Source organism: Palaemon carinicauda, chromosome 19, assembly GCF_036898095.1.
Source record: "Palaemon carinicauda isolate YSFRI2023 chromosome 19, ASM3689809v2, whole genome shotgun sequence".
Classification (NCBI taxonomy): domain Eukaryota; kingdom Metazoa; phylum Arthropoda; class Malacostraca; order Decapoda; family Palaemonidae; genus Palaemon; species Palaemon carinicauda.
In genome coordinates this window covers 108,811,987-108,839,486 of record NC_090743.1, presented here as the reverse complement: position 1 = coordinate 108,839,486, position 27,500 = coordinate 108,811,987, and the positions used below count along the sequence as shown (strand labels likewise).

The 27,500-nt window shown below is 34.9% G+C and overlaps 1 protein-coding gene across 1 annotated transcript in view; it reads right to left on the bottom strand.

Moving 5' to 3' along the window:
• Positions 1 to 1,348: 1,348 nt before the first annotated feature.
• LOC137658713 (kinesin heavy chain-like) overlaps positions 1,349 to 27,500 on the bottom strand; it is a 26,236-nt gene continuing 84 nt past the window's right edge. The window contains exons 1-19 of the mRNA XM_068393710.1: positions 26,921 to 27,500; positions 18,014 to 18,101; positions 17,510 to 17,737; positions 17,223 to 17,366; positions 16,905 to 17,029; positions 13,726 to 13,979; positions 13,403 to 13,490; positions 12,604 to 12,742; positions 12,261 to 12,421; positions 11,840 to 12,046; positions 11,162 to 11,311; positions 9,600 to 9,866; positions 9,258 to 9,383; positions 8,888 to 9,025; positions 8,595 to 8,750; positions 8,019 to 8,207; positions 7,048 to 7,183; positions 5,201 to 5,326; positions 1,349 to 5,044 (exon numbers count right to left, since the gene is read on the bottom strand). The exon at positions 26,921 to 27,500 is cut by the window's right edge and continues 84 nt beyond it. Of these exons, the coding sequence (XP_068249811.1) occupies positions 5,031 to 5,044; positions 5,201 to 5,326; positions 7,048 to 7,183; positions 8,019 to 8,207; positions 8,595 to 8,750; positions 8,888 to 9,025; positions 9,258 to 9,383; positions 9,600 to 9,866; positions 11,162 to 11,311; positions 11,840 to 12,046; positions 12,261 to 12,421; positions 12,604 to 12,742; positions 13,403 to 13,490; positions 13,726 to 13,979; positions 16,905 to 17,029; positions 17,223 to 17,366; positions 17,510 to 17,737; positions 18,014 to 18,101; positions 26,921 to 27,079 (2,895 nt within the window). The 5' untranslated portion in view covers positions 27,080 to 27,500 and the 3' untranslated portion in view covers positions 1,349 to 5,030. The remainder of the gene's footprint in view (positions 5,045 to 5,200; positions 5,327 to 7,047; positions 7,184 to 8,018; positions 8,208 to 8,594; positions 8,751 to 8,887; positions 9,026 to 9,257; positions 9,384 to 9,599; positions 9,867 to 11,161; positions 11,312 to 11,839; positions 12,047 to 12,260; positions 12,422 to 12,603; positions 12,743 to 13,402; positions 13,491 to 13,725; positions 13,980 to 16,904; positions 17,030 to 17,222; positions 17,367 to 17,509; positions 17,738 to 18,013; positions 18,102 to 26,920) is intronic.

Sequence of the window (27,500 nt, the reverse complement as noted above, 5' to 3'; positions counted from 1 at the left end):
AGCGATACACAAGGCCTAGTAACCCCTTGCTACTAATGGCTAATAAAAGGTGGGCATGCTTTCCCATCCTAAGCAAACTCCCAAGGCTGTACAGAAAAGCAGACCGTATAAGAGAAAACAAATCTTAAATTTAACACGCATAAATAACTAACCTATAAAAGAACATCGCTATTTGCTTACTAGCCTTCTCATTTTGGCCTCTCGGTTAATTATATCAAAGAACATACATTAATAGAAATGATTTACTTCCTCTCCAATTTTGGCTTCAAACTAGCAGGAACGAAAATTGGTTGCTTCCATCACGCTTTGGAATCTTTAAATCTTTTAACACTTGAATGTTATTTCTAGCTGTACTGTATATGAAATTCACCAGACATCAATACTGCTGCTTGTCTATTTACATGTCACTTGCAGTCTTTCCCTTCTCTAAAACCTTGATTTTAAGCTGATTTTCAATATAGTCTACAATCTTCTCTTAGTTCACTATAAAAGTTTTAGGAAAGAAAGCTGGAAGGATGAATGTATAGATGGTATTTAGTCCAGCAAATAACAATTCTATATGCCATCAAACCTAATACATTAGCAGTTTAGTTTAAATTGAGAATAATTTTGTAAGGGAACAAGAGTTTTACAGTGATATTCAGTCCTACATTACTTTCACCCACTTAGACATCCCATCTCAGCTTTATATTTCACCCTTTAGATGAGGTTCAGTAGTACAAATTACTAAGCTAATTGGGCAATAAAATCATCTTGAAGACCTCACTCTTATCTCATAAAAATCTGGTCCTTGCACATAGGCTAACCTTTTACAGTTCTGATATATTGTTGACCCTTACATTGATTTTAAAGCTTTCATTTCAAATTATAACATTCTTGGGTATCTTCATGTCTTGTTTATTCTATGGCATTATGAAATAAAACGTTAAAATATTACCACTTCACATTTAAGGTTACATCATCATAGCAAATTGAATCGCCAACTTAAACTTTGGTCGTTTTGTCAGCTACTTAAGACATTATGTAACCTGAACAGTTCTTTGGGTAATAAACCATTTTCTCATGATTTGTATACTATTTCCAGCAGTATGAAATGCCCATATATAAATACGCTCTCAATATTTTCTATTTTTTTTTTTTTTTTTTCACTTGACTCCTCACGTTTCTAAGTATCTGCATCCACTTTTCTATTCCTCACATTTTGTTATAGATTACAAATCTATTACAGTACTTTCCCGCACCACTTTTGTTCATGGATGAAATCTTTAAAAAATGCACTTCAATATTCCTAAACTTCAGCTCCATGAAAGTTCATTTACCGACAATAGGGTAATTAAAACAAGTCAAATAATTTGGTGAATTTACTATGGTATCTTCTTCATAGTACAAGCATGTAAAGCAGAGGCAGCAACTTTAGTGCACTGTAATTAACCGATAATCAGTTTGAATGGTAGTGTTTTGTTCTTCACCGCTGGCCGCCAACAAGGACTAATTCTCGAGCATTGACTATTGATGACCAAAATGCATGGATATAAATGAAAAAACTAACAATCAAGGTGATTTTTTCATATAACTTTGAAAACGGCTAAAAAGCAGCACACCCCTTGCAATAGCTATTACCCAGTCATTTGCAAATGAATCTCACCAATTGAAAGGTATTCAGTTATCGAATACAAATACCATATGGTTGCTTAACACGATGTGGACGTTTGTTTGAGGGATGATAAAAAGTTATAACTATACTATGTGTTAAATAACCACACTTCTCTGTTAATCCCAACAAATATATCTGGCATTGGAAAAAGCCTTAAGCATGTAGTTATACAGTTTGTAGATACATGACTGAACCCTTTGAATATTCTGACATACAACTAGCATGTGCAATTTCTATTTCACTCCCAACATTCATAATAACCTGAAGCTCTGATCTCGATTCTTCTTTGAGAAGAATCAAGCTGAGCACAAACAAGTTTGCCATGACGTGAACAGCATAGGGATACCACTGAAGATCACAAAGAGGCATTTTTTGCAGTAATTATATGTATCCATTTATTTACAAAGTGATTCGACTATACTATGGCAACAATTTTACATTTTATCCACTAACTTTACCAGGACAGTAAAAACTATAGATTTACACTTGCAAAGCTTTAACTTACCAAGAAAAAACCTGAGCTGATCGTAGGGGTTTTCACCCAATGATATGCTGTGAAAATTCAGGTCCCTTGTAAATAAACTCAATGAATAAGCACTACAAAATGCACCTTTTTAAGACTTCAGAAGCACCTTTTCCCATGCTAGTGTACCCAATTCCAGGGCTTTTTAGAGGTGGATACTAAAGAAATAGAGATTTCTCTATGAAAGAAAATTACTGGAATGCAACCCAAGTTAAATGGTACATATATGTTGTCTAAGCAATCTAGACTTCAGCAATAACACCTTGACTTCGTATACTGTAGCATTCAATGTCAATCATGTCAGATCATGATATGAATATTGTAGAAGTAACTGTGGTTACAAAATAGTATCTATTATATTTTTTTAAAGGAAGCTGTAGTTATTTATAAGAGGTATATGAATGATACTCATAATTCACATACTATACAGATGCTTGAGTTCATTGTTAAAAGCCATTTTTCAAAAGGGTCAAACCAAGACTTGGCTAGCACATACTTCATATGGAATGCATTCCAGCATTTATAAATTGATTCATCAAAATGAATTATAACCGGTATAAAAGGGGTATCAATGAGAATTCTCCGCATATCTAATACACAACTGAGTGAATCAAGAGGACGATGGAAGGGGGTGGCTGGCACGGTTAACAACAACAACATGTAGTGGTGATGGTGGGATGGACTGTGTGGTAGCTGCTCTCACACTATAAGGAGTACAAGTATAAATAAATAACTTAATCCAAATTAAGACTGTACATAAAAAATATCCCAAAGGATAAAAAAAAAATTCAGCCTGACTATATGTCCAAGTATTAAATTTCAGAAAAAAAAAAAAAAAAATTGCTAAACCTCCACAAATAAAACCAAGACACCTCAATATAAGTGAAGTGAAGAATGGCTTCTATCCCTTGTTACTGACCAATCATTAGTGGTTACGTGGAACAATCTAATAACTCGCTCCACTATCATAGAAGGCGCAAATTAATATATTCCGTACATATTGACTATTTTCTTTTTATCATTACGAACCAGCACAACCACTGGTAAAGTTATCCCTACCCTTGTATGAGATACACAAAGCACAGGAAATCATTCTCCTACATACTCTATTGAGTGCAATTAAAACAAAGAGGAACAGCATCTCAAGCACTGTCAGATCTGGCTACTTCCCCTTCATTATCATACAGTACATCTCTCCAATGTAAATCATCTGCATAAACTGGCTACACCCAGTGTCACTATAATAACAATCTTCTTCCCCAATATGATAAGAGACTACACGTAAAAGATTTCATTTAGTAATAAAAGATCACTTTCCTGTCATAAGCTCCGACTCATCCCTTTCTATTGCAAAATACTAACTTCACGGTCATCATGAAATGTTCTTAGGAATGAAATAATAAAAAACAAAACACATTCAACTCAGTCATTGTAAACCACAATTTAATGACACTTAAAATCAATTTAAGTATACACAAGGGCTTTTAAAATTTAATTAAACCTTCCTGATGCTGAATTTGAATAACTTAACCAACATTTCACAATGACTAGAATAAGGGGTACATTCAACCGGTTACAAAGCAACAGCGTAATAACCATAACAAGCAGTTACCTTCATCGATCTCCTTAAAACCTGTCATCCAATGATCATCAAGAAAAGAACCAGAGACTGCAGTTGTGATACAACAGGAGTGCAATAAAAGAAACTTAAGGTTGCCAAAAATATAACTATTCTATACTAACTAAACCAATTGAAAGTACCCCAATCTAATATATTTTTCGAAAAATAAATCCCTCAAAACACACTGCATTCACTTCCAAATAAGACTTTACAGTATAATACAAATGCAGGACTGTCACTATAATACATGAAACGGTAAAGAATTAAGGGGAAAAAAGAAGACAGATTGCACATAAAGAGTGGAATATTCTTATTTAAAGTTCAACAGTCAAGTGTGTGTCTGTGTCCCTTTGACCAATCATTAAAGCTTCGATTAAAACAGATGTGTTGCCAAATCATAGTCTACTTTTTGTCATTACTGTTCCCAAGGTGTTGCACAACCATCGTACAACTTTCAGTACATTTTTTTTATCTCCAGTTCAGATACAAAACCCAAACACTTCTCTAAGGCTGATATCCAGTCTGCAGTTGATATTATACAGCATTACCTGCAACCACAAACCAGCCACAGCCTATTGCCTTGGTAACAAAAATAACAAGCTTCAAAATCTTAATCGCCTTCACCTCTCAGCAGCCGGGATTAAATGCAAGAGATTATTTACAACAAAATCACACAAAACATCATTCATCAAGGACACATAATTCATGACATGACCACTAAAATGTAAAGGAAGAAAATGGAAAATTTCATGCTCTTTAATCCCGGACTCGTGTGACAACATTCACTTGGCAGAATTCTTTCTCCTTCAAATTTTGTGCTTCTCTCCCAACTCGGTACTGAATTACGTTGCATCTTTGCTTAAAGAATGCTCGCTCTATTCGATTCTGATCTATGTAACTCCTCACAATCTAAACTTTTGTACTTTCTCTGGTGTTTTAACAAAGTTTGACGAATAAAAGAAATTTAAAAGTGAATAAATTAATGGCAGAATTTGTGATCAATATAATCAAACCTTAAGACTGCACAACAAAATTCGAAATTGATCATCATAGAGAATAAATTTCATCTGATAATTAAAAAGGTGCTCAAATCAACACCTGATAATAAATTAAATAGCTTGAAAAAAGCAGCCATACAATTATAACTTATGTTGGAACTGCTTAAAAAAAACTGGGTTGTAGCTATAACTGAGGTGGTTTCAATATCAGGAACCTGACGATCCATTAAAAATTTAGCTGGAGTTATCTGAAAAAAGAAAAAGAAAAAAAAATAACAAATATCCCAAAATCAATTTGGCAATCTGACCAAAAAATACAGTATATAATAGGTTGTGAATTTTATGTATTCAATATTAGTTCATTCAAAATATATAAGTAGCCTCCTTGGGGATATTATACATACCCATTCTTGCCCCACTTAGTACTCTCTTTTGCATGGCAGGAGGCTGGTAGGGCTGCATGCCCCCTCGAATTGCTGGTGCGCTCGTATGGTTTGGCTGGGGAGCATGGCCTGCACGGATTGGCTTGGCTGTAAACAAAAGAGAAGAGGAGTCAAGTTAAGGGAACCTACAATTAATAGAGGTTAGTAAATACAAAAAAGAAGAGAGAGAGAGAGAGAGAGAGAGAGAGAGAGAGAGAGAGAGAGAGAGAGAGAGAGAGAGAGAGAGAGTGTATGTGTGTACTTTCTATGCAATACCAGCAAGTGCATTAAAAGATATACTGAAAAAAAAGCTCTTCAACAACTTGCTTTTAATTGCCAATATGTTTTGCTATGTATTCTAACTCAAAGTTACTACAAAGTATGGAGCACTATTCATTAATGATGCTTACTAAGGGCAACGGTACAGTGTATTTGTATAGGAACAACTATAAATTGCATATTTACAGAAACTTCTCATACTAGACCTCAAATCCAAATCTACGGTTAATTCCCAAGAAATTTATATAATTCTAAATTGCTTTCTGAAAAATTATTACTAAAACTACAGAAATCAATAAATATATTTGTATGACACCATTTTGTTGACAGTAATGCTGCCATAAAAAAAAATTACCACCCTACTGTATTTTTGCCCAACAATGTTCTTCACAATTCTTCATGAAGTTTTCCTGACCCATTACATTCTATGAACTTCTTGATGTTTATCCAGTTCTTCCAAATTCATTAAAACATTCTCTTAATCTAATGAGTTGTTGATTTCAAGGGACAGGTTATGCATTCCTGTGGTCCATCAAAAGTTTCCTTCAATAGAATTTAGGTTTTCTTCTTAGTACTTCAAAACACTTAACAACGGATTAAATAATTTCTTTCCATTGTGAAAATAAGGACCAAAATAATAAATAGCCATCACTTACAGCAGACCTAGAAGCTCTATAGTAGAAAGAGATGATTTCCCAGCAGTGTATAAAACTAAGAAAATACACCAATCAATCAATGATGGACTGAACACAAGTTAAAAAATAACAATGCCACTAAAGAGATATTTTACAACAAGGAAATTTTCATTAGAAATGTTTAATGCATCTCTTCTATGCCATCCACACAAAATCATTCCTTCTCATCAAACATATGTAAAGTCAGGACTATGAAGTTAATAATGATGAATCTTAGACAATCTTACTATGCCATGGCTCTTGGTATAAGTAAATGTACATTGAAAAAAAAAAATATTAACTAAAATCTATTTTTTTTTTATATTTAGAAGAAATTCTGCACCTATTTTTTTTCACACATACAAGCAAATCCTTTCCATAGAATTCATAGCTAAATAGAACCTTTAAAAAATGCTACTAAATAATACTTGGAAATCTAAGCATGGCTCATACACACTCACACTTCCCTTGAGGAAATGGTTGACCAGAGATGCATACAACCAGGCCATAAGTGCATAACAATCATTCATAAAACAGGTTGTGATTGCCAATGTGGTAACGTCCCTGACTGGTGAACGCCAGACTGGGGTTAACAGTCCCGCTCAAACTCGTTAGTTCCTGTGGTCGCTGCAACCTCACCATCCTTGTGAGCTAAGGATGGGGGTTTTGGGGGAACCTATAGGTCTATCTCCCGAGTCATCAGCAGCCATTGCCTGGCCCTTCTTGGTCCTAGCTTGGGTGGAGAGGGGGGCTTGGGCACTGATCGTACGTATATATATATGGTCAATCTCTAAGGCACTGTCCTGCTTGATAGGGCAATGTCACTGTCCCTTGCCTCTGCCGTTCATGAGCGGCCTTTAAACTCTAATTGCTTACCTATCTGCGCCGCGTTGCCTCTGCGTGCTAGATTCTTCTGCCGTACGGCTTCCTTAATTCTGTCAACCTCTTGCTGATACCGTTTGCGATCCTTCATGGCTCCTTCCTTGGCTTCTTTTAACGCAGTTTCCAGCGCCTGGAAGAAGAGTGATTTGTGAAACTCATGATGTGATGCACACTAATCTTCAAAAAGAAAATTTTCTGGTGTAAGAAAGGCTTACAAAATCTCACCATCCAACTATATTTGTCCCTATGAAACTTTTCAAGATATGAAGAAATAAAAGGGAGGTACACTAAAAATTGCAACTTGCTTGTATTCTATCCCTATTAAAGGCTACTCTATTCTAAACTCTAGAAATGGACCTATTTGGTCCGAAGATCAACCTGAAACTCCTCATATCTATCCTCTGTATTGCAATCATTAGGTATGCACTTCTAGCAAGATCGAGTTACTATTAATTTAATTTACCCAGTTTCTTCCTACACCCTTCAATCTAACACAGTTTCCCAAAGGGTTAAGAATCCCTGGATGAGTCAAGAACAATAACAATATCCATTGAATGATAAAAGTGAAAAACTATTGGGTATATCGATAAATAACACATCAATCACCTGAATAATTACACTACATTAAACCTATTTTAGAATATCTGTTCCCTTGTCAGTAATAATACAGTTGTAAATGGTGTACCTGTTTCGATTTTATGGGCAAATGTGCAGGCATTTTGTTTTGGTGATATAACTGAATTTTTACTACTGGATAAATATTAAAAAAAATATATTTATTAGGGAATTATGAATTTTTATATATTGCCTTTCATCCTTACTAATATTATGTACATATTTTTAATAAATGTAGCTTTGTATGTACATTGTACATATTTTGAAACAGTAATTCCAGCTCCAAAACTTTTTTTACATTTAAAAATCTAAACCTATAAAAAACATGAAAAAAAACAGCCAAGACTTACCTTAACACGTTCCATAGTGGCTCTCAATCTCTTTTCCAACTTAGGAAGCTCGCATCGCAAATCTGCGTTATCACGAACCAGCTGTTTGTGAACCTTGGTGAGTTGATCCAGGTTATTTTCAAGGAACTGAATCTTCTGCTTCTGTGCCAATGATCCTCCAGATTCATCGGTTTCTTCGCCTGATGCAGACTGGTATGAAACAATGTAACATGAGTTTTAATAAACAATCTAACAACAAATGTCTAACAGTTTATTCCAAGTGGTGTGTTAATACATACTTTGGTATGATGCTTTGAGCGAAGACTGAAGTACTAGTGCACTAAAACAAGTCACAGTCCCAAAATGTTGGGATTAAATACTAACACTAATGTCTCTTTAACATCAAGATCTTCAATATACTTCCACTACCATATATCCTAAGAGTTTTCATTGTGGACAAGTTATCAGTTGTTGAACAACCTCAAACATCAATATTCTATGTTGGCAAGTTCAATAAAACAAGGACTATTAAAACTTCATCCATATGGTCTTGCTAGATAACCTGACCTAAAAAAAAAATTTCCTGCACAGGTTTACCTTCTTAACCCTGGACTGAAGATCTTGTACAAACAACTTCCTAAGATTGTGAAGCGTCTGCAACTCTTTGGCCACAGTCTCCTCCAGACCCTTGAGGTCCTGTTGAGCCTGTTCCTTTCTATCATGGAGTGTAGTTAATTCACTCAGCTTCTGAGTCTGATGAGAGATAAAAAATAATATTAGAAATGACAAAACTTTATTAACAAATGATGTATTAAAATAGGTTTTCAAAAATACTTTACTTTAAAGTAGGACATATAAATACAACCAGCATAAAAAAAATACATCAATACCTTCTCAGCAACCTCGGCTTTAATCTTCTCGTACTCAGCCTTGAGCTGTTCTTCTGTAACCATTCTCTTCTGAGTCTCATCTTTAAGCTCATCTATTTGTTGCTGTTTTTCTGTGATCTCATCACGCAAAGTTGACAGCTGAAACGGGAATACAATTATCATTTATGAAAACATGCAATTATACTGTATTACAATAAAATTTCATTTGTCAGGACCCTTTGCATCCAGATCGTCAGGTTGTCACGACTTCTTTGGACTAAAAGTGTTCTTAGTGAATTAGTAGAGTCACGTTGTGGATATAAATTCACAGATTTAATATTTCATGTTCACCTATATTTTGGGAGAGAAGAGATTAGACGACAACACATACCTGCTTCTGATGCTGTTCTCGGTGTTGAGAAATCTGTTTTTCTAGAGCTTCTCTAACTGTGCCATCTTGATCGGAGACCTTTGATACTGCTTTCAATCTGGCCAATTCTTCATTTAGGGAATCAACCTATTAAAGTGACAGTTTAGTATTAGCCATATTTCCTTATGAATTAAATTAAATAAATGACTGCGACAGTTTTCTGAAAATATCAAGAACCGAAAAACAAGTCAAATTGAGTTGTCAAAAATTATACATTTTCCATACCCTATTTTACCTTAAAGTTACCAGGCATGAAAAGTAACACAACTTTGTAATATATGAACACATCCAAATTCTTCTTACCTGTTCCTCTAGAGATCTCTTCTTAGTATCACTGTCCTTCATGGACTGAGTAAGATTCTTCATTTTGGCTTCGTGTTGCGTAGCCAATAACTTGTATTCATTAAGTTCTTTTTCAGCTTCGTCCATTTGTCCTTTAACTTCTAATTCCTTAGCTTCTAACGTAGAGCAACGGGTGGTCAGATTCTTAACCTCGGAACGCATCTTTGATATGTATAGTCTAGCGACAGTAAATTCTTCCTCAACTTTACCTTCAACGTCACCAAGGTTCTGTAAGGAGGCACATTTTACCAATAGTTGTCAGATGTGAAGATTTTTGCTATCCATGCATAAACATCCTCCAGAAGTTAAAGGAATCTTTATCTTTGTCATTGCCTATAGCAAAAAAAATCCCTCAAAGAAACCTCTTTTTACAATGTGCAGCAATTTCATTTTGTAACTTCTGTATTTCATATCTTTTCTGATGTATCTCTACACAAAATCATAGATTATAGTAAAGAGAACTTGGTTAAGTATACTGTAGACATAGTTATTGCTTTAGGTTATTTTTATTTCATGCAAGAAGTCATAAAGCATACCAAATGGTGTAGTGGATATCAATTTCTTAACAGCAATCCTAATATTTGAAGTGCCATTAGCAATGTGTATTATTCTCTTGAAGACCAGCACCTTAACATCTAAACCTAAACTTATCACCCAATGGAATTACTGAAAATATACAGTGAACCCTCGTTTATCGCGGTAGATAGGTTCCAGTCGCGGCCGCGATAGGTGAAAATCCGCGAAGTAGTGACACCATATTTACCTATTTATTCAACATGTATATTCAGACTTTTAAAACCTTCCCTTGTACGTAGTTCTGTTAACAAACTACCCTTTAATGTACAGAACGCTTAATGCATGTACTACAGTACCCTAAACTAAAACAGGCACAAATATTAAAGGTGATTTTATATCATGCATTTCCTAAACACGCTAAAAAGCATGATAAAAAATGGCAACCAATGTTTTGTTTACATTTATCTCTGATCATAATGAAGAAACAAACTGGAGGTAGAGCTTTGCTTATTACCCAGACATATTTCCCATACTTTTCCCTTAGAACTACATCACATCTTCCTACTTTAAATATATATATATATATATATATATATATATATATATATATATATATATATATATATATATATATATATATGTGTGTGTGTGTGTATATATATATATATTTATATGTATACACATATACATACCTACATATATACATAAATACATGCATACATATATATATATATATATATTACTGTATATATATGGGTTATGGAAAAAATCCGCGATGGTCGAACCGCGAAGTAGCGAGGGTTCACTGTAATGTAAAACTAAACATCTACTGTTTAAGAAATAGATGCAGTATCCCATGTTATTTAACAACCCTGAAATCACATGGATAGTGTAATGTTCATTTCAAGCATACTAGGACAGGAAAGGTAACCACAGATTTCAACTACCGGTATTCAAAGAAATAAGTTTCAGAACAAATAAAATTTACTATTCTTTAAAACCCTCACCTTCATGGCATCATTGGAAGTGCCAATAATGGTACCCACTTCACCGAGGTCCTTAAGGAGCGACACCAGCATTTCGTTGATTCGCTTCTTTTGGTGGACTTGAGAATCCTTGACTGTTTGGAGTTCAGACGTTGCCGAGCTAAGCGACGCCTTTTGAGGAAAGAGAAAATATTTCGTATGGATTCAGAAATTCTAATTACACCTTCAATGTATACAAAGTACTAAAAATTAATTTGAAGTTTAAATATCAGTCCTCCACGAGTATTTAACCCAAACCAAAACCTGGATAACATTCATCAATTTCACTTCCTTTGCAAATGAATTAAAATAATAAATTAAAAAACAGGACAAAATTAACTTTAAACACAAATATTTTACTACAATGATACCTATTACAGTAGAATCTTCATCTTGAGATTTTGAATGAATTTGCATGTGATATATTATGAAAAAACTAAATACAGCAACCCAGTAGTTTAAAATCTCCAATTTATTTACTGTTTATGAATCTGTGCCAAGTGCTAATGATAAACTTGGCACAGAAAACCCTTCTAAAAACTGCATCTCATAACTGGTTACTCAATTAACTATATGCTATACTTTGTCCTTCATATAATTGTTCAGAAGGTTAAAGGAAGCGCAGCTACTGCAGTGTTAAAATAGCTAAAAAAAACTCACCAGTTTCTGGTTGAGTTCTTCTGTGAGAGCCTCATTCTCCTTCCCCTTCCTGTCAACTTCCTCAGTCTTCTGGTCATAGTTGACAGCAAGCTCTTCCAAAGCTTGCAATACCTCCTTGACTTCCTCTTTGGCCTTTTCATTTTCACTTGTTAATCTGTTCATTTCTACTTGCAAGAGCTCATAGTCCCTTCTTGTGGATGAGATCAGCTGGAAATAAGAATCAAAACCATGAATTTAGTGGAAAATGCTGAGCAAAGGACTATTGGACTTGCTTTGGATTACACATTCTAAATTAAAACCATAAAAGCTTTTTTAACAATGTTATATCTAATTATGTATATTACCAATAAAAATCCTTAAAAGATTACTATTTAAGATGAGAGCTTCTCTATACATTATAAAAAACAAGCGCTAACCATACCTCTTCTTGTTCCAACATTTGTTCTTTCAACTTTTCAACCAGTTGTGACTGCTGGTTGATTTCATCATCTTTTTCATCAAGACTCTGGTACAATCTTTCCCTTTCTCGTGCCCACTCAGCTGCATCGCCATCAACAGCCATGGGAGGTGCAACAGCAGGGACTGGGGATAAAGGAACAACAAAAAATTTTAGTATCCAGAAAAAATAAGCCAGGAGTAAAAAGTTAACAATGATGGACTCCAGAGGAAACCAGACTTCAACCTGTATCATATATGACAATTGAATTACATATGAGGAGATAGTACGGCAATCTACATAAACGGGAATATCAACAAGAACATACTCAATTGTTGGGAAGTGGCAGAGGCTTCCATATCAATAGGTGCCAGTCCCACTTGCTCATCCATACTAACGGATTCACCAGCACGCCATCTTCCAAGTTCCCGGTCCATCTTTTCTAACTGTGCTTTTAACTTAACCACCTGAAACGCACACAACAGAAATTATCAAGCTGTACAAAACTTAGCAAAATAATGGCACTTCTTGTAAGACACCTAAATTAATTCAACTGTGGATTACACCCTTATTCTAACGTATGAAAACCATTGCTTTTTTCCCTTTGACTACCAGCTTTATATTAGTCATTTTATTTTTATCGCATGTTTAACCTTTATTCATTAACTTGCATGAAATACAAATCTTATTCAAGGTTACATAGCTTTATAAAACTGCATAATCCCACTAAAGAGACAGTTAATGACCATTTAACTTGCATGCCTAAACTAACAAGTCCTCAAAAAATCTAAGCCCAAATATTTAAAGGACTTTAATTTCCCATAAAACAAAATAACAGAATAACCTTCATATAAGAATTGATCTAAATAGAGCATGCAATAAATTTTTACTTCAAGACTAAGGAGCTAATTGTGTCACTTTGAATAAAGCTTTACCCTTCTATACTTTTCCTTTAACCTTAATTAACATGCATTCAATATTCAGCAGCAAAAACTCAGTTGGAAGGACTATGTAAGACTACATGTTGTTGTTAAGATTGTAAGCAGGGCAGAAAAAATGAATCTTGCCAGCATACTATCCTAGCTACAGTATATTACAAAATGTAAATGTGGTAGATCAAACCGCACCTTTTCTTTCTCTTTCTCGTATCTTCGTTTCCACTCCTCGGCTGTGAGCTCCTCATTAACAGTAACAACATTCTTCACAGTCTTCGCTCTGTGGGTTCATGATGGTTTTAATATACAGTACACAAAAAATTAACTCCTCTGCCCTAAAAATTTTTTGCAGTAAACTTATATATTTTAATTTCAGTACTTCCTTTCCAACCCACAAAATCAGATGTTTTCTTCCTTATTAAAAAAAATATTTAAAATTTACAACAAATCATAAGTTGACTGTGTATTTTCAATACAAGTTCTGAAAAACTTGTACCCAAGGTGAATTAGTGTACCTTTTACCAAAATCAAGTGTAGACTTAGTTTCACTCTCATTGAAAGAGGCTGGGGAACAGCAGATAACAATGGTTGTTCTTGCGTTACCACCGAGAGACTCCTGCAAAATTCTGGTGAGTTTTGAGTCTCTGTAAGGGACGTGGGTTTTCGAACTGTCGGCCAGGGCAGATATCACGTTGCCAAGTGCCGAAAGTGACTTGTTGATGTTTTTGGCTTCGTCTAAAACCGCTCCCTCGGCTCCTGTTTTACTAACCTGCAAGAAAATTATTCGGTATCATTAAAATCAAAATTTTTTTTTATTAAATCCTACACTTTTTAGTCGCTGATAGATGAACAATAAAATATACGCAAGAGTTAATATCAAAATAATGATAATGAATAAAGCGGAAAAACAAAACGACTGCATTTTGATACTTAAAGGGAGAGAGGAAGCACACAAAGACTAGTATCCTTCCTAATCTGCTCACCAGTGATGTCATGTAAGTTGCAGGAAATCAATACAAACTACTGTACTATATAACAGAACTTCTCTATTATGAATAACAAATATGGATTCCATTTCTTTTCAGTGCACCTTACTAAATGTAACTTCTCTCCTCCAACTTTGAATAGCCATTTACTAAAACCGTGAAGTCACTCCACAATCCCTCTGAATCTGCATTAGCTAATCATACATATAGGGGAATCTGCATTAACTAATCATACATATAGGGGAATCTGCATTAGCTAATCATACATATAGGGGAATCTGCATTAGCTAATCATACATATAGGGGAATCTGCATTAGCTAATCATACTTATAGGGGAATCTGCAATAGCTAATCATACTTATAGGGGAATCTGCATTAGCTAATCATACTTATAGGGGAATCTGCAATAGCTAATCATACTTATAGGGGAATCTGCATTAACTAATCATACATATAGGGGAATCTGCATTAGCTAATCATACATATAGGGGAATCTGCATTAGCTAATCATACATATAGGGGAATCTGCATTAGCTAATCATACTTATAGGGGAATCTGCAATAGCTAATCATACTTATAGGGGAATCTGCATTAGCTAATCATACTTATAGGGGAATCTGCAATAGCTAATCATACATATAGGGGAATCTGCAATAGCTAATCATACTTATAGGGGAATCTGCATTAGCTAATCATACATATAGGGGAATCTGCATTAGCTAATCATACTTATAGGGGAATCTGCAATAGCTAATCATACTTATAGGGGAATCTGCATTAGCTAATCATACATATAGGGGAATCTGCATTAGCTAATCATACTTATAGGGGAATCTGCAATAGCTAATCATACTTATAGGGGAATCTGCAATAGCTAATCATACATATAGGGGAATCTGCATTAGCTAATCATACATATAGGGGAATCTGCATTAGCTAATCATACTTATAGGGGAATCTGCATTAGCTAATCATACTTATAGGGGAATCTGCAATAGCTAATCATACATATAGGGGAATCTGCATTAGCTAATCATACATATAGGGGAATCTGCATTAGCTAATCATACTTATAGGGGAATCTGCATTAGCTAATCATACATATAGGGGAATCTGCATTAGCTAATCATACTTATAGGGGAATCTGCAATAGCTAATCATACATATAGGGGAATCTGCATTAGCTAATCATACATATAGGGGAATCTGCATTAGCTAATCATACATATAGGGGAATCTGCATTAGCTAATCATACTTATAGGGGAATCTGCAATAGCTAATCATACATATAGGGGAATCTGCATTAGCTAATCATACTTATAGGGGAATCTGCAATAGCTAATCATACATATAGGGGAATCTGCATTAGCTAATCATACATATAGGGGAATCTGCATTAGCTAATCATACATATAGGGGAATCTGCAATAGCTAATCATACTTATAGGGGAATCTGCAATAGCTAATCATACATATAGGGGAATCTGCATTAGCTAATCATACTTATAGGGGAATCTGCAATAGCTAATCATACATATAGGGGAATCTGCATTAGCTAATCATACTTATAGGGGAATCTGCAATAGCTAATCATACATATAGGGGAATCTGCATTAGCTAATCATACTTATAGGGGAATCTGCAATAGCTAATCATACATATAGGGGAATCTGCATTAGCTAATCATACATATAGGGGAATCTGCATTAGCTAATCATACATATAGGGGAATCTGCATTAGCTAATCATACTTATAGGGGAATCTGCAATAGCTAATCATACATATAGGGGAATCTGCATTAGCTAATCATACTTATAGGGGAATCTGCAATAGCTAATCATACATATACCTGAACGACATGTTTACTCCATTTTGGCTCTCGGCTTACAGCGCTTAATTCCTATAATACTTTCCACTTGCTTTTTTTTATTTCCTTCCTAACTGTTTAGCTTCAATTTTAAAAGTAATTCCAATGCTTAAAATCCCTATGGTGAGCCATGTGTCTTAAAATGATTCTTTAAACTAGTTCTACAAGAAATGTAATTATTCCAGTTATATTTCTAAACAAGGATGTTCTCTTAAATCATTATCAACTATCATTTTAACAACAAAAATTTTATAACCAATCTGTACTTTTCAAAATATAAGAGCTTATACTATTACTATTATCATTACTGCATCACTATTATTCTCATTACTGGGAAAGTAGCCAAATGAGGAAAGAAAAAAGGAAATAAACTATAGATGAGAATGAATAAAAAAATATTTTAAGAAATAATAGCATTAAAAAAAGGTCAGATATAAATTATGAAAAGAGACTTATGTCAACCTGTTCAACATAAAATCATTTTCAGCAAGTCCGAGACAGGGTCCAGAGATGCCATTCAGGGGAAGAGGGGGGGGGGGGGTGTAATTGGGGGAATACCTTAAGAGTTGCACTATGTAGAGAAGAAGTTGGACGGCAAGATGGAAAACATGTAGTTGAATAAATGCTACAGAGACACTCTGGCAGAACTACACAGCTTAATAAGGATAGTAAAGACGGCTTACTCCAGCATGAGAATTTAAATTCCTTAGGTTTTCCTGACTAGATCCTAATTTCTCAAAACTTTAATAGCTCATCAGCAACATCTTACTAATAATGGATGTGAACTTAGACACAAAATCAGAATAGCAAAGCCCAAGGATGTAGTGCAGAACTTACCTTTTCACTACCAGCCAAATCAACCAAATATAGTTTTCCCAGGAGTTTCTTTTGAGACTCTATATTTTCTTGTTTGACCTGAATCAAGAAGACACTGTGACTTCTAGAACTGTGTTCATTCATATCTGGAAAAATAAACATTATTTATTTCTACAAACAATACAATACAGGACAGACGACATCAGTTATAAGACAAAGATTAAAATACTGTACAGTTATTTTGGTAAATAAAGGTAAGGATTAAATTTCCTAAGGCTAACATTTCATTTCTTTATGGTGCATGTGCACATACAGTATGCATGAAAAAATCCTACTTACTTGTTACAGCAACGTGACGATTACTTTTGCCCATTTCTATAACTTCAAGTACCTCTTCTGGCGATGACACAAACCGTTCCGTAGCCCCTTTCACGAAGGGAACCCTATTTTTGTCTTCATGTACAGCAAGATTCACTTTCGACACTGAAAATAACAATGGGTTACAGTACATAGACTGAAAGAAATCTTCCAACATTTATTTGTAAAATACAATATCAACACAATAAGTGCAAAACCTAAACTGTATATAAGAATAAGTACAAAAATTTTTCTTCAAAATCACATACCATCTAAAAGATCTCGAATCTTATCGAGGTAGATTTCAAAATAGGAGACCTTTATGTGGAATTCAAGATTTTCATCCATATTGTAAATATGATTGAAAATATCTTGGATGATACGAGGAATGATGCCCTGGAGGTTAGGGTCTCCAATGACACCTTCCATTGTGTGTGTTTTACCAGACGAAGTCTGGCCATAGGCAAAGATAGTTCCATTGTACCCATTCAGCACGTCTAGAAAAAGAAAGTACAATAAGTTCATAAAAAAATCATTACATGTATTACTGCAAACATATGATGTGTCTTCTCATTTACAATCAAATAATGTTTTCTTTATGAGTTTTGGTAAAGAATTTTGGAATTCATTGAGATTTCTAAGGTTACTGATAGTCTAATTGGTTGAGCTTTACTCATAGTTACTTTACTTTAGCTTTTAAGACTCATCTACCTCAAAATGGTCAAATATTTGTGTACTATTAAAAAAAAAATTGAAATTCAATTTGCTCTCACCTATTACAATATCTTTGGCTGCAGTATTATAGACCATTTCCTGCGTAACATTTGGCTTAAGGATGTTGTCGAACTGATAAACTTTGCCCTGTGAAAGTACCAAAAATTTCAATACAGTGTTAGCAAAATTCTTATTGTTCTTTTAAATCTAAGGAAATTGTAAGTTAATCCTAATATCAAATCAGAAAAATACTGTGTACTTCAATTATTTCAAAAGTAAAATTTATAGTGCAAAGTCATTACTTAGTAATGGCAATTACTGTACTGTTGTGATATTAACTATTCTTAATCTAAAATCATGAAAATTGTACTATGTATAAACCTTACAATGAAATTATAATAAAAAATTGATAAAATTGCTCATATTCATTTAAGAGCCTTACTGATAACAGAAAGGATTTTGACATTTATCAGCATACCCTTACATGTACAGTACCAACCTTAGGTTACAACTGCTATAACCTTAAACTAATAATGAACTATATTACTACAAGATTTATTTTGTTGCAACAGACCACTAAAAAATCAAATCAACTCATATGAGGAACAAAATAAAAATATTAAAAGTATAAATTACCACTATTATTATTATTATTGTTAAGCTACAACCCTAGTTGGAAAAGCAGGATGCTATAAGCCCAGGGGCTCCAACAGGGATTATAGTCCAGTGAGGAAGGGAAACAAGGAAAAAATAAAATATTTTAACAGAAGCATTAAAATATTTCCTATATAAATTATAAAAACTTTAACAAAACAAGAGGAAGCGAAAAAAGATAGAAGAGTGAACCCAAGACAGTGGAAGACCATGGTACAGAGGCTATGGCACTACCCAAGGCTAGAGAACAATGGTTTGATTTCGGAGTGTCCTTCTAGAAGAGCTTCTTATAATAGCTAAATAGTCTCTTCTACCCTTACCAAGAGGAAAGTAGCCACTGAACAATGACATAACCGTAGTTAACTCTTGAGAGAAGAAGAATTTTTTGGTAATCTCAGTGTTGTCAGGTGCATGAGGACAGAGGAGAATATGTAAAGAATAGGCCAGACTATTCGGTGTATGTGTGGGCAAAGGGAATATGAACTGTAACCAGAGAGAAGGATCCAATGTAGTTCTCTCCGGCCAGTCAAAGGACCCCATAACCCAATGTCAATTAAAGCCCTTACATATTATTGGAAAAAACCCATTGTCAATTAAACATACATCCTATTGAAAAAAAACCCATTGTCAAATAAAAACCTTACATCTTATTGAAAAAAAAACATTGTTAATTAAAGTCTTTACATCTTGGAGGAAAAAACCCCACTGCCAAAGTCCTTATACTGTATGATTATATTTTTTTATGTTAAACCATGTACAGTATGATGAAATAAAAATATGGAATATTTTTCTCCTAATAAAGTAAAATCCAAGTACTATAGATAATGAATTTTGGGAAAGTGTCATTGAAACCGTTTCTATTACAAAGAAATTCCACATTCTAATAAAGACCTTTACAAATTTCACATTACTTCAACAAAGTTTGGTGTCTAATGGTAGTTATTTGCACTCTACCATAATCTATTAACTAAGCTTCTACCTTTTCCATTCAGTTTCGGTTTACACCAAAAAAAAAAAAAAAAAAGAGAGAGAGAGAGAGAGAGAGAGAGAGAGAGAGAGAGAGAGAGAGAGAGAGAGAGAGAGAGAGAGAGAGAGAGAAAAAAAACTGACTGTAAAATGAGCTTCATAATTGCATAAATAACTGTAGACATTTATCAACTCTTTAGATATAAAAAGTACATTTAGATAACTAAACCCTGATAGGACTTGTAGGTGAACATCTGATGATAAGTACAGTACTGTAGCAATGTACTGAATTGTTTACAGCCAACATGAATTACTGTAGTTCCGAAGTTATTGTCTTTAATCACCCATTACAATTTTGATACAATCCACATAACCCTAGACCAATATAGGCTACTGTACCTTTAATATTTATGTTCAAAGTTTGCCCCTTTACTTTTTTTTATGCGAGATATTCCTTAACAGCCGCTACCTACCCAGATTATTTAGGTTTCCAGTTTACCCTACTTCCATTTTTTTTAACCCTACACTTGCAATCCCTACAACTACTGCAGCAATATAACAGCAACTTCATGTTGCAAACAGCAACACCACTGATTATATTGGTATTAAAAAACTACACCCAATCATCATGTTTAATGTTGGCTTGCATTATCTGCACATTAACAATTACACAATAAACAAGGGGAGATTAGCAATATTTGTGAGTTAGGAACAAAACCATTATCTAAACTGTATATCTTTAGTTTCAAAGATTAGGTTGTTACCAAACACATGTCTTTTGCCTTTGGGGGAGGGGGGAACCTTGTATCATACTTGTGACAGCTTAAAATGACACACATTACATATAAATCAAATCTGAATTTCAATCTTACAAAAATTTTCTGTCATTTCCTTATATTGATTTATACTGTGCCTCTCACCTCTATTTCAAATCAACAGCAAAACACCCAACAATCATTTCAAACCAGAATATTTCACAGAATCATCAAGTATTGTAATACTGTACAGTATACAGTACATAAAACACTGATGCCTTCCCATAATACAAGGGCCGATCAACACGACCCGTTTTCTTTCCGACAGGCAGGCCATTGATGAAACACCGTTGAAATGTTGTAGAGGTACATTCACATGAGACATTCCCTGTACGTTTACCCCGGTTTCCATTGTTTACTTAGACTGTTACGTGAGTATCATGGGAGATAATTTTCTCAGCATCAGAAATTTGGCGGCAATTGCTCTTCTAGAAAAGGATGAGGGATTCCAACGAAAAAGGGAAAAAAGATTGGTACATCATCAGTCATTAAAGAAAAGAAAGAGAGAGGGAGAGTTCTAGACACTTAATAAAGAACTGGCAGATGATGAAGGGAATTTTTTTTAATATTTCAGAAAATCAAAAGCTAAGTTTATCCGTTTGCTGCAAAAGACCAAAATGGACCTACCCAGGAAAAACACAAATTGCCAAGATGCCATATCACCAAAAGATAGACTTGCAGTTTGCATAAAGTAAAAAATGGCAAACAATGAAAGAATTTCATAAAGTTAAATGATTCACAATACAGATGAAACTTTATTAAAACAAAAAGTTATCCTTACTCTCATCTCTGAAAAATTTTCTTACTTCACAAAGAAAGTTTTTCATGTCAAACAACTCCTCATACCCTTACACAAATTCCATTAACTTCTCATCCATGGTGACAACTATCAACAATGAAATAATTGTACGCTCCATGACTGAGGAAAAGTCAAGGTTGCAGGCCTCGAAAATGAACGGGTACGATACAGGTCCTCGTTCACACGAAGCATCATCCACCCGTTGGTTGGGTTGCTAACAGCCGTCAAACCGGCGGGGGTTTCTTGGGAAGAAATCCGAACCAACTCGGATGGCTGACGACCGTGGGCCGACGTCAACCTGACGGCTCGTATGAACACTTGCATTTGAATACACGTAAGAAAGCTAGACGCCGCTTAAACGACAGCCAGCCTGTCGGAAAGAAAATGGGTTGTGAATTGGCCTTAATGCTTGCCTAGACATTTTTTCTTCTATTCACTCTTTGGTCAATGATTTGGCAATACCTATTACCCCATTTATCGATCAGTTTTGACAAGGTTGACAAAAGTATCAACATGGACTAATCACTCTTGCTTCTGTATGGAGCGAAGTCTTATCACAAAAATTTTAAGTTTTCAAAAATCTTTTTGTCTTGACCTGTCCCGATGTGTAAGAAGCCAACTGAATATAAAATCTACCTCTCCATCAATGCCCTATTACAGAATCATCACATTGAAGCACTTTATTAAGCAACATACATTGATCGATTCATTAAAGGTTAAAGGTGTCTGGTTTCAGTTCGTTTCACCAGAATGGATGCTCACCAGAATGTCAGCTGGGCAAGCCCTTCTTGCCCCAACTGGCCACTGTGGTGCCCACCCACAGCAGTAGCCTCCCAGGTAAACAGCTTAAACTCACGGTCCTGTTTGGGGATCTATCTGACGCCATGTGGATGCTACACAAACACGTTACCACCGTACTAACCAGGAGGCTATACAGTACAGTAAACAACAATGTTTAATATATTACATTATGTAAATTATGATTTTTGTTGTAATACAATACAATTATTCTTGCAATATGCCTTGCAGGATTATTCTGCTACTATGCTATGTATCAGTACTAGGAGACAAATTCTATCAAGTTCTCTAATTGTGCTAAAGAACTATATAATCATTAATGTATCTCTTATTTTCGGATTTGTGGCTCTAACCAACTTGTGTTGTCCTTCATCCTACTCTGCTACATCATTTACTGGAGATTTCCTTAGTCCATTAAATGCACTGTAAAAATATATATAAAAAAAGCAATTATCAAGTAGTTTCCAGGTTCCCATTTCATAAAACTACTATGAACACCCTCTTGAAATCCCAGAACTTTGATGAAAAAAAAAAAAAGGATATAGAGAGCATAGCCCAATGCAGCTCTTAATAGAACCACACATTTCCCATTCACCGAAGACAAAGAATAGACACTAGAGTATAGCCTAGATTCTGTAATGTCTGTTTTTAGTTCACACACCACAATAGGTTTCCCTTGCCAAATTACATGCTCCAGTGTAAACAGACTTCTTATGTGACCAAGTGGAAAACACCCAATAAACCTTACCTTGCACTGTAAACAATAATTTTACTTTTTTTCTTTTTTTATATAAAAAAAAAACTTTCAATACTCCCAGTTAGAATCTACTTATACTTAGTTGCTCATACTGTATTTGCATACTCTTAGTTGTTTCTGGTAAAATTGTATGCATTATGTAATTTCTTTGTTTGTGGTATGTGCTACAATCACCGAGTGCTGCCAAGATGAGCTCTAGACGTATACAAAACCCAAATCCTTCGCTGTGCTGCCAAACTGAACATTTAATGCAGGGTTTTCTTACATTCAAATTACTTTATCTTCCTAAATTGTTCTAATAAAGGTGGAAATTGTACTAGCCTTTGGAGATGTCCTTACAGACTTAAGTAATATTTGATACACAATCACTTTAATGTGATTTAAAGAAAAGTAAATTTATCTAGACATTTTTATAATTTTTAGCAAGGCAACCATTAATAATATTATTATTATTATCATTATCTTTATTATTACTAGCTAAGCTATAATCATCCTTGGAAAAGCAGAATGTTTCAAGCACAAGGGCTCCATCGAGGAAAAATAGCCAAGTGAGATAAGGAAATAAGGAATAAATAAAATACAAGAGAAGTAATGAAAAACTAAAAATATTTTAAGAACAGTAACATTCAAATGAATCTTTTATATATATGTACATATAAATATAAAAAAAAAAGAGAAACAAGATGGGAATAAGTGTCCTCTGAGTGTACCCTCACACATGAAAACTCTAACCCAAGAAAGTGGAACACCATGGCCCGGAGGCTATGGCACTACCCAAGACTAGAGAACAATGGTTTGATTTTGGAATGTCATTCTAGAAGAGCTGCTTACCATAGCTAAAGTCTCTCTTCTACCATTACCAAAAAGAAATTACCCACTGAATAATTACAGTGCAGTAGTTAACTCCTTGAGCAAAGAAGAATTATTTGGTAATCTCAGTATTGGCAGGTGATGAGGACACAGGAAAATGTGGAAAGAATAGGCCACACTATTTGGTGTATGTGTAAGCAGAGGAAAAATGAGCCGTAACAGAAAAGAGGAATCCAATGTAGTACTGTCTGTTCAGTCAAAGGACCCAATAACTCAGGCGGTAGTATCTCAACGGGTGGCTAGTGCCCTTGCCATCGTACTACCCATACACATTCTAAACAATTAAATTCATAAAATTGTAAAAGACAGGATTAGTTAATAAGTGTACACAAACTGGGTAGACGAGGATTAAGATTACATGATTACCCTAAACTAGGTGATTGTTCCTACAGTATTTGAGTTAGGAGGAAATGTTTTACAGCTACCAGACCAACTTAAAACTGCAAAAAAAATTATGTCCATAACACATACAAAAATCAAAAAGTCTCCTATTTAATCAAAATTTTCTCTGGAGCATTTTGACAGATTTATTTGTTGGTTTCACTCCCTGTCTTCTAAACTTGCATACAGAGATGCTGCATATGCAACTCGACTTTTTCTTGCAGTACCCTAACCTCATGGAGATTTTGAAAGCTTTTTGTCAACTTTCAAAAAGTGTTACTTGTCATAGGATATCAAAACAAAGAACAATAACAAATTTCCAATGAATAACAAAGAATATTGCTATGCATAAGAGCTGTAACAAATTAATTTGTCACATAAAATGTTTGGGGCTAACCCTAAAAAGCAGTCTTGGAAAAAGAATTGGATAAAACCTTTCTACAAACTGCTAATGTCACCTTCCCATTAGATAATCATGTCACCAGACAATACAAACTATTTTTCACACATTTCTGGAATCATTACGGCATCTACAGGGGTTACCGTACTAAATAATTCACCTGCAGTTTCCTTTTTTAAATTCTCATTCCTATCGTTCAAAATAACAATGCTGAATGTTAATTTGTGAAACTAATTTCATTGGTTTTATTTGTTTGCCCTAGTAATAACAAGTAGCTTCACAAACTTAACAAATGAACGATTAACAATTGGATGTCTGGAAGCCCACTGGAAACGTCCCTGCCTAGCAATCTGCTGGTCTATGGTTTGAGACCAGCTTAAGTTTGATAGTTCCTTGTAGGCTAAGGAGGAGGGATCTGGGGGAGCCTATGGGGCTACTGTACCTACTAAGTCATCAGCAGCTACTGCCTGGCCCTCCTTGATCCTAACTTGGGTGGAGTGGGGAATGGAACGCTGATCTTATGTATATAAGACCAGTCTCTACTTCAATGTCCTACTAGGGCACTGACACCGTCCCTTGCCTCTGTCATTCATGAGCAACTTTTAAAGTTTTCATTTGACCTTATTTTGCTGATAGGTTATTACATTACACCATCATGGAAAAATACAATGAAAAAAGGAAAAACAAAGCCAGAACTACTGTATATACCGTACCTAAAGTTATTGGCAGTTGAATGCATGGATGCTGACTTTCAGAAAGAACATAAACAGCCAATTCCATTTAAGTAGCTATAACTACAGTATTTGTATAAATGTCTCACAAAATTTCTAACTCCAAAAACATTGTTATGTGAATTTCATGAATCACTTTTATGCATTGGCTTGCTAAGGTATATTAGTATAATACCGTATGACTTGATTGTACTGTGTAACTTTTGTTTCCTCAAGACCCTCTCTTTATCAAAAGTATTTCCCTTGGTTGTATAGAGGTAAATGTGATGCCATCCAGCTAATATTTTAGTAATAACCTACATCTAGAACAGAGTTAAAGTAAAAAATGAATGTCTACGAATGCTAGTGTAAAGAATTTGAACCTATCAAATACTCCAAAGAGAAAACTAAGAACAAAGACTACATCTAATGCACCCAAGAGAAAACTAGAAATATAGTATCTCTTTCTTCAGTAATTATAAGGATACATTCTGACCAGACCTCTTGGAATTAATGTACCTACTCCATGGTCATGAATTCTACCCGCATCAAATAGATAAATAGTACATTAAACCAAATAAAGTTGAAGAGGGAAATGGTATATTGAAATTTTTGGTTTTTAAGTTTTGTTTAGAATCATGAAGGACAGACAATAAATTACATTCAGTAGATAGCTGCCATGTGTACCAAGGGGATGATGGCAGCTGTCTATTAAGGTAATCTATAAATATAACTCTCTCCACTCACTAAATAGTTATCTTTTGTGAAATCACTGGAACAGTCTATTGACAGAAGTTACATAATGTTTCATGTATGATACAGTCCAGTAAAATTATCGAACCCCCAGTCAATTTCCCCCACATACAAACCCCGGTTCCCGCTGGGTGGCCCCATTATCGTAGGACATGTTGGGGTATATCTCACTATTTATTTGCAATGGAAATAAAGGTCATTACTGAGGACAGGAGTTTTTCTACATAAATAACAATTTTTTATTAGGAAACTTTTACCCTTCCTAAACTTTAAATATATCAAGGGGATATCAGAAAAGGCAAAAAGTGAAGATGACGGCCAAACCCACAACCATAAGCTATGTTAGGTTATGATGTACCAGATTTTCCCACACCCAATGACACAAATAAAATATACATTCGTTCTATATCCGGTTTAGGCATGATTTATTTATATACGCCACTAGTGAATGGTGTCATACTATACAATAATTTTTGGGTATACTCACTCAAAACTAGAAGTTTTAATAGGATGGGGAAACACAATAGTAGTTTGCACCAAAAATATTTGTCCGAGACACGCAAAACATTAGATTATGTATTAGAGAAAAGTAAAACCAAAACATTTCAATGCTTAACAGCAGCTGACAATAGGAAAAGATCTATTCCTACAGTTCTGGTCTGGGCAACATTTCCTAATATTTGTTTTTCCTGTAGAAAAACTCCCAATTTACCTAACCCAACAGGGATGATAATCCTGCAAAACTATCCCTAAAATAAGAGTAATTGGGACAAAAGAGACAGGTTGTAAACAAAAACCTAAAAATGCAAGTTGATATAATTATGACACTAATTTTTAGCAAAACTGGAAATCAATTTGATCAGAATTTTTCCTGTACTTTGTCAGTTTATACCTAAGATATATGTTAGAATGATTTTTATTTTTGAAACATTAATTTAATAATCATGTCCCCCGTTTAAGGGGTGTGTTGTACGTGATACCAACTTCACACCCCCTTAAACGGTTAGAACCATTGATAAAGGTTAAAAGCCTTTCAAATAACAAGGTCGCGAGTGTCACTTACCCCTATGCTGACTTGTTGGTCATCTTTGCTGTGTGGGAATGTAACAATGAACTTGGACCCCGCTCTCTCTTCCGAGTCGTTGAGCGGCCTAAACCGCGCAACAACCTTAATAGTGTCTTCATTTCCCCCCTTTTCCTTCGGTTCCTCCCCGGCTGACATTTTCCCGTCACTTTGAGATAGATTTCTTTCGATCAAGGACACCTCTCTTAGCTATATCCCTCTCCCCGTCTCGATCTTACTTCGGCCTCCAGCGCCTACGCCGTCTGAAACCGCACGATTTTCTCATTCAACACGATGTATAACCCTCAGAGGTCTAACATGGTACATGGCGGATCCTCGGAAGGGGTAATTGCGAGGATTATTATGACGGCTAGATAACTGAGGGCGGTTTAGGCGGCGTCTTTCACGTAGGGCAGCAGTCAGCTGTGATAGGGTGGTTCCCCCAGCGAAATTCCAAGTGACTTTCTCACGCGCGTTTCACAGCTCTCACTTAAATCCTAACAATATATAAATAACTTTTATAAATATATCACTCTTCTGGCTTCCACCTCACACTTCTAAGGGTGTTCCTTTAGAATTT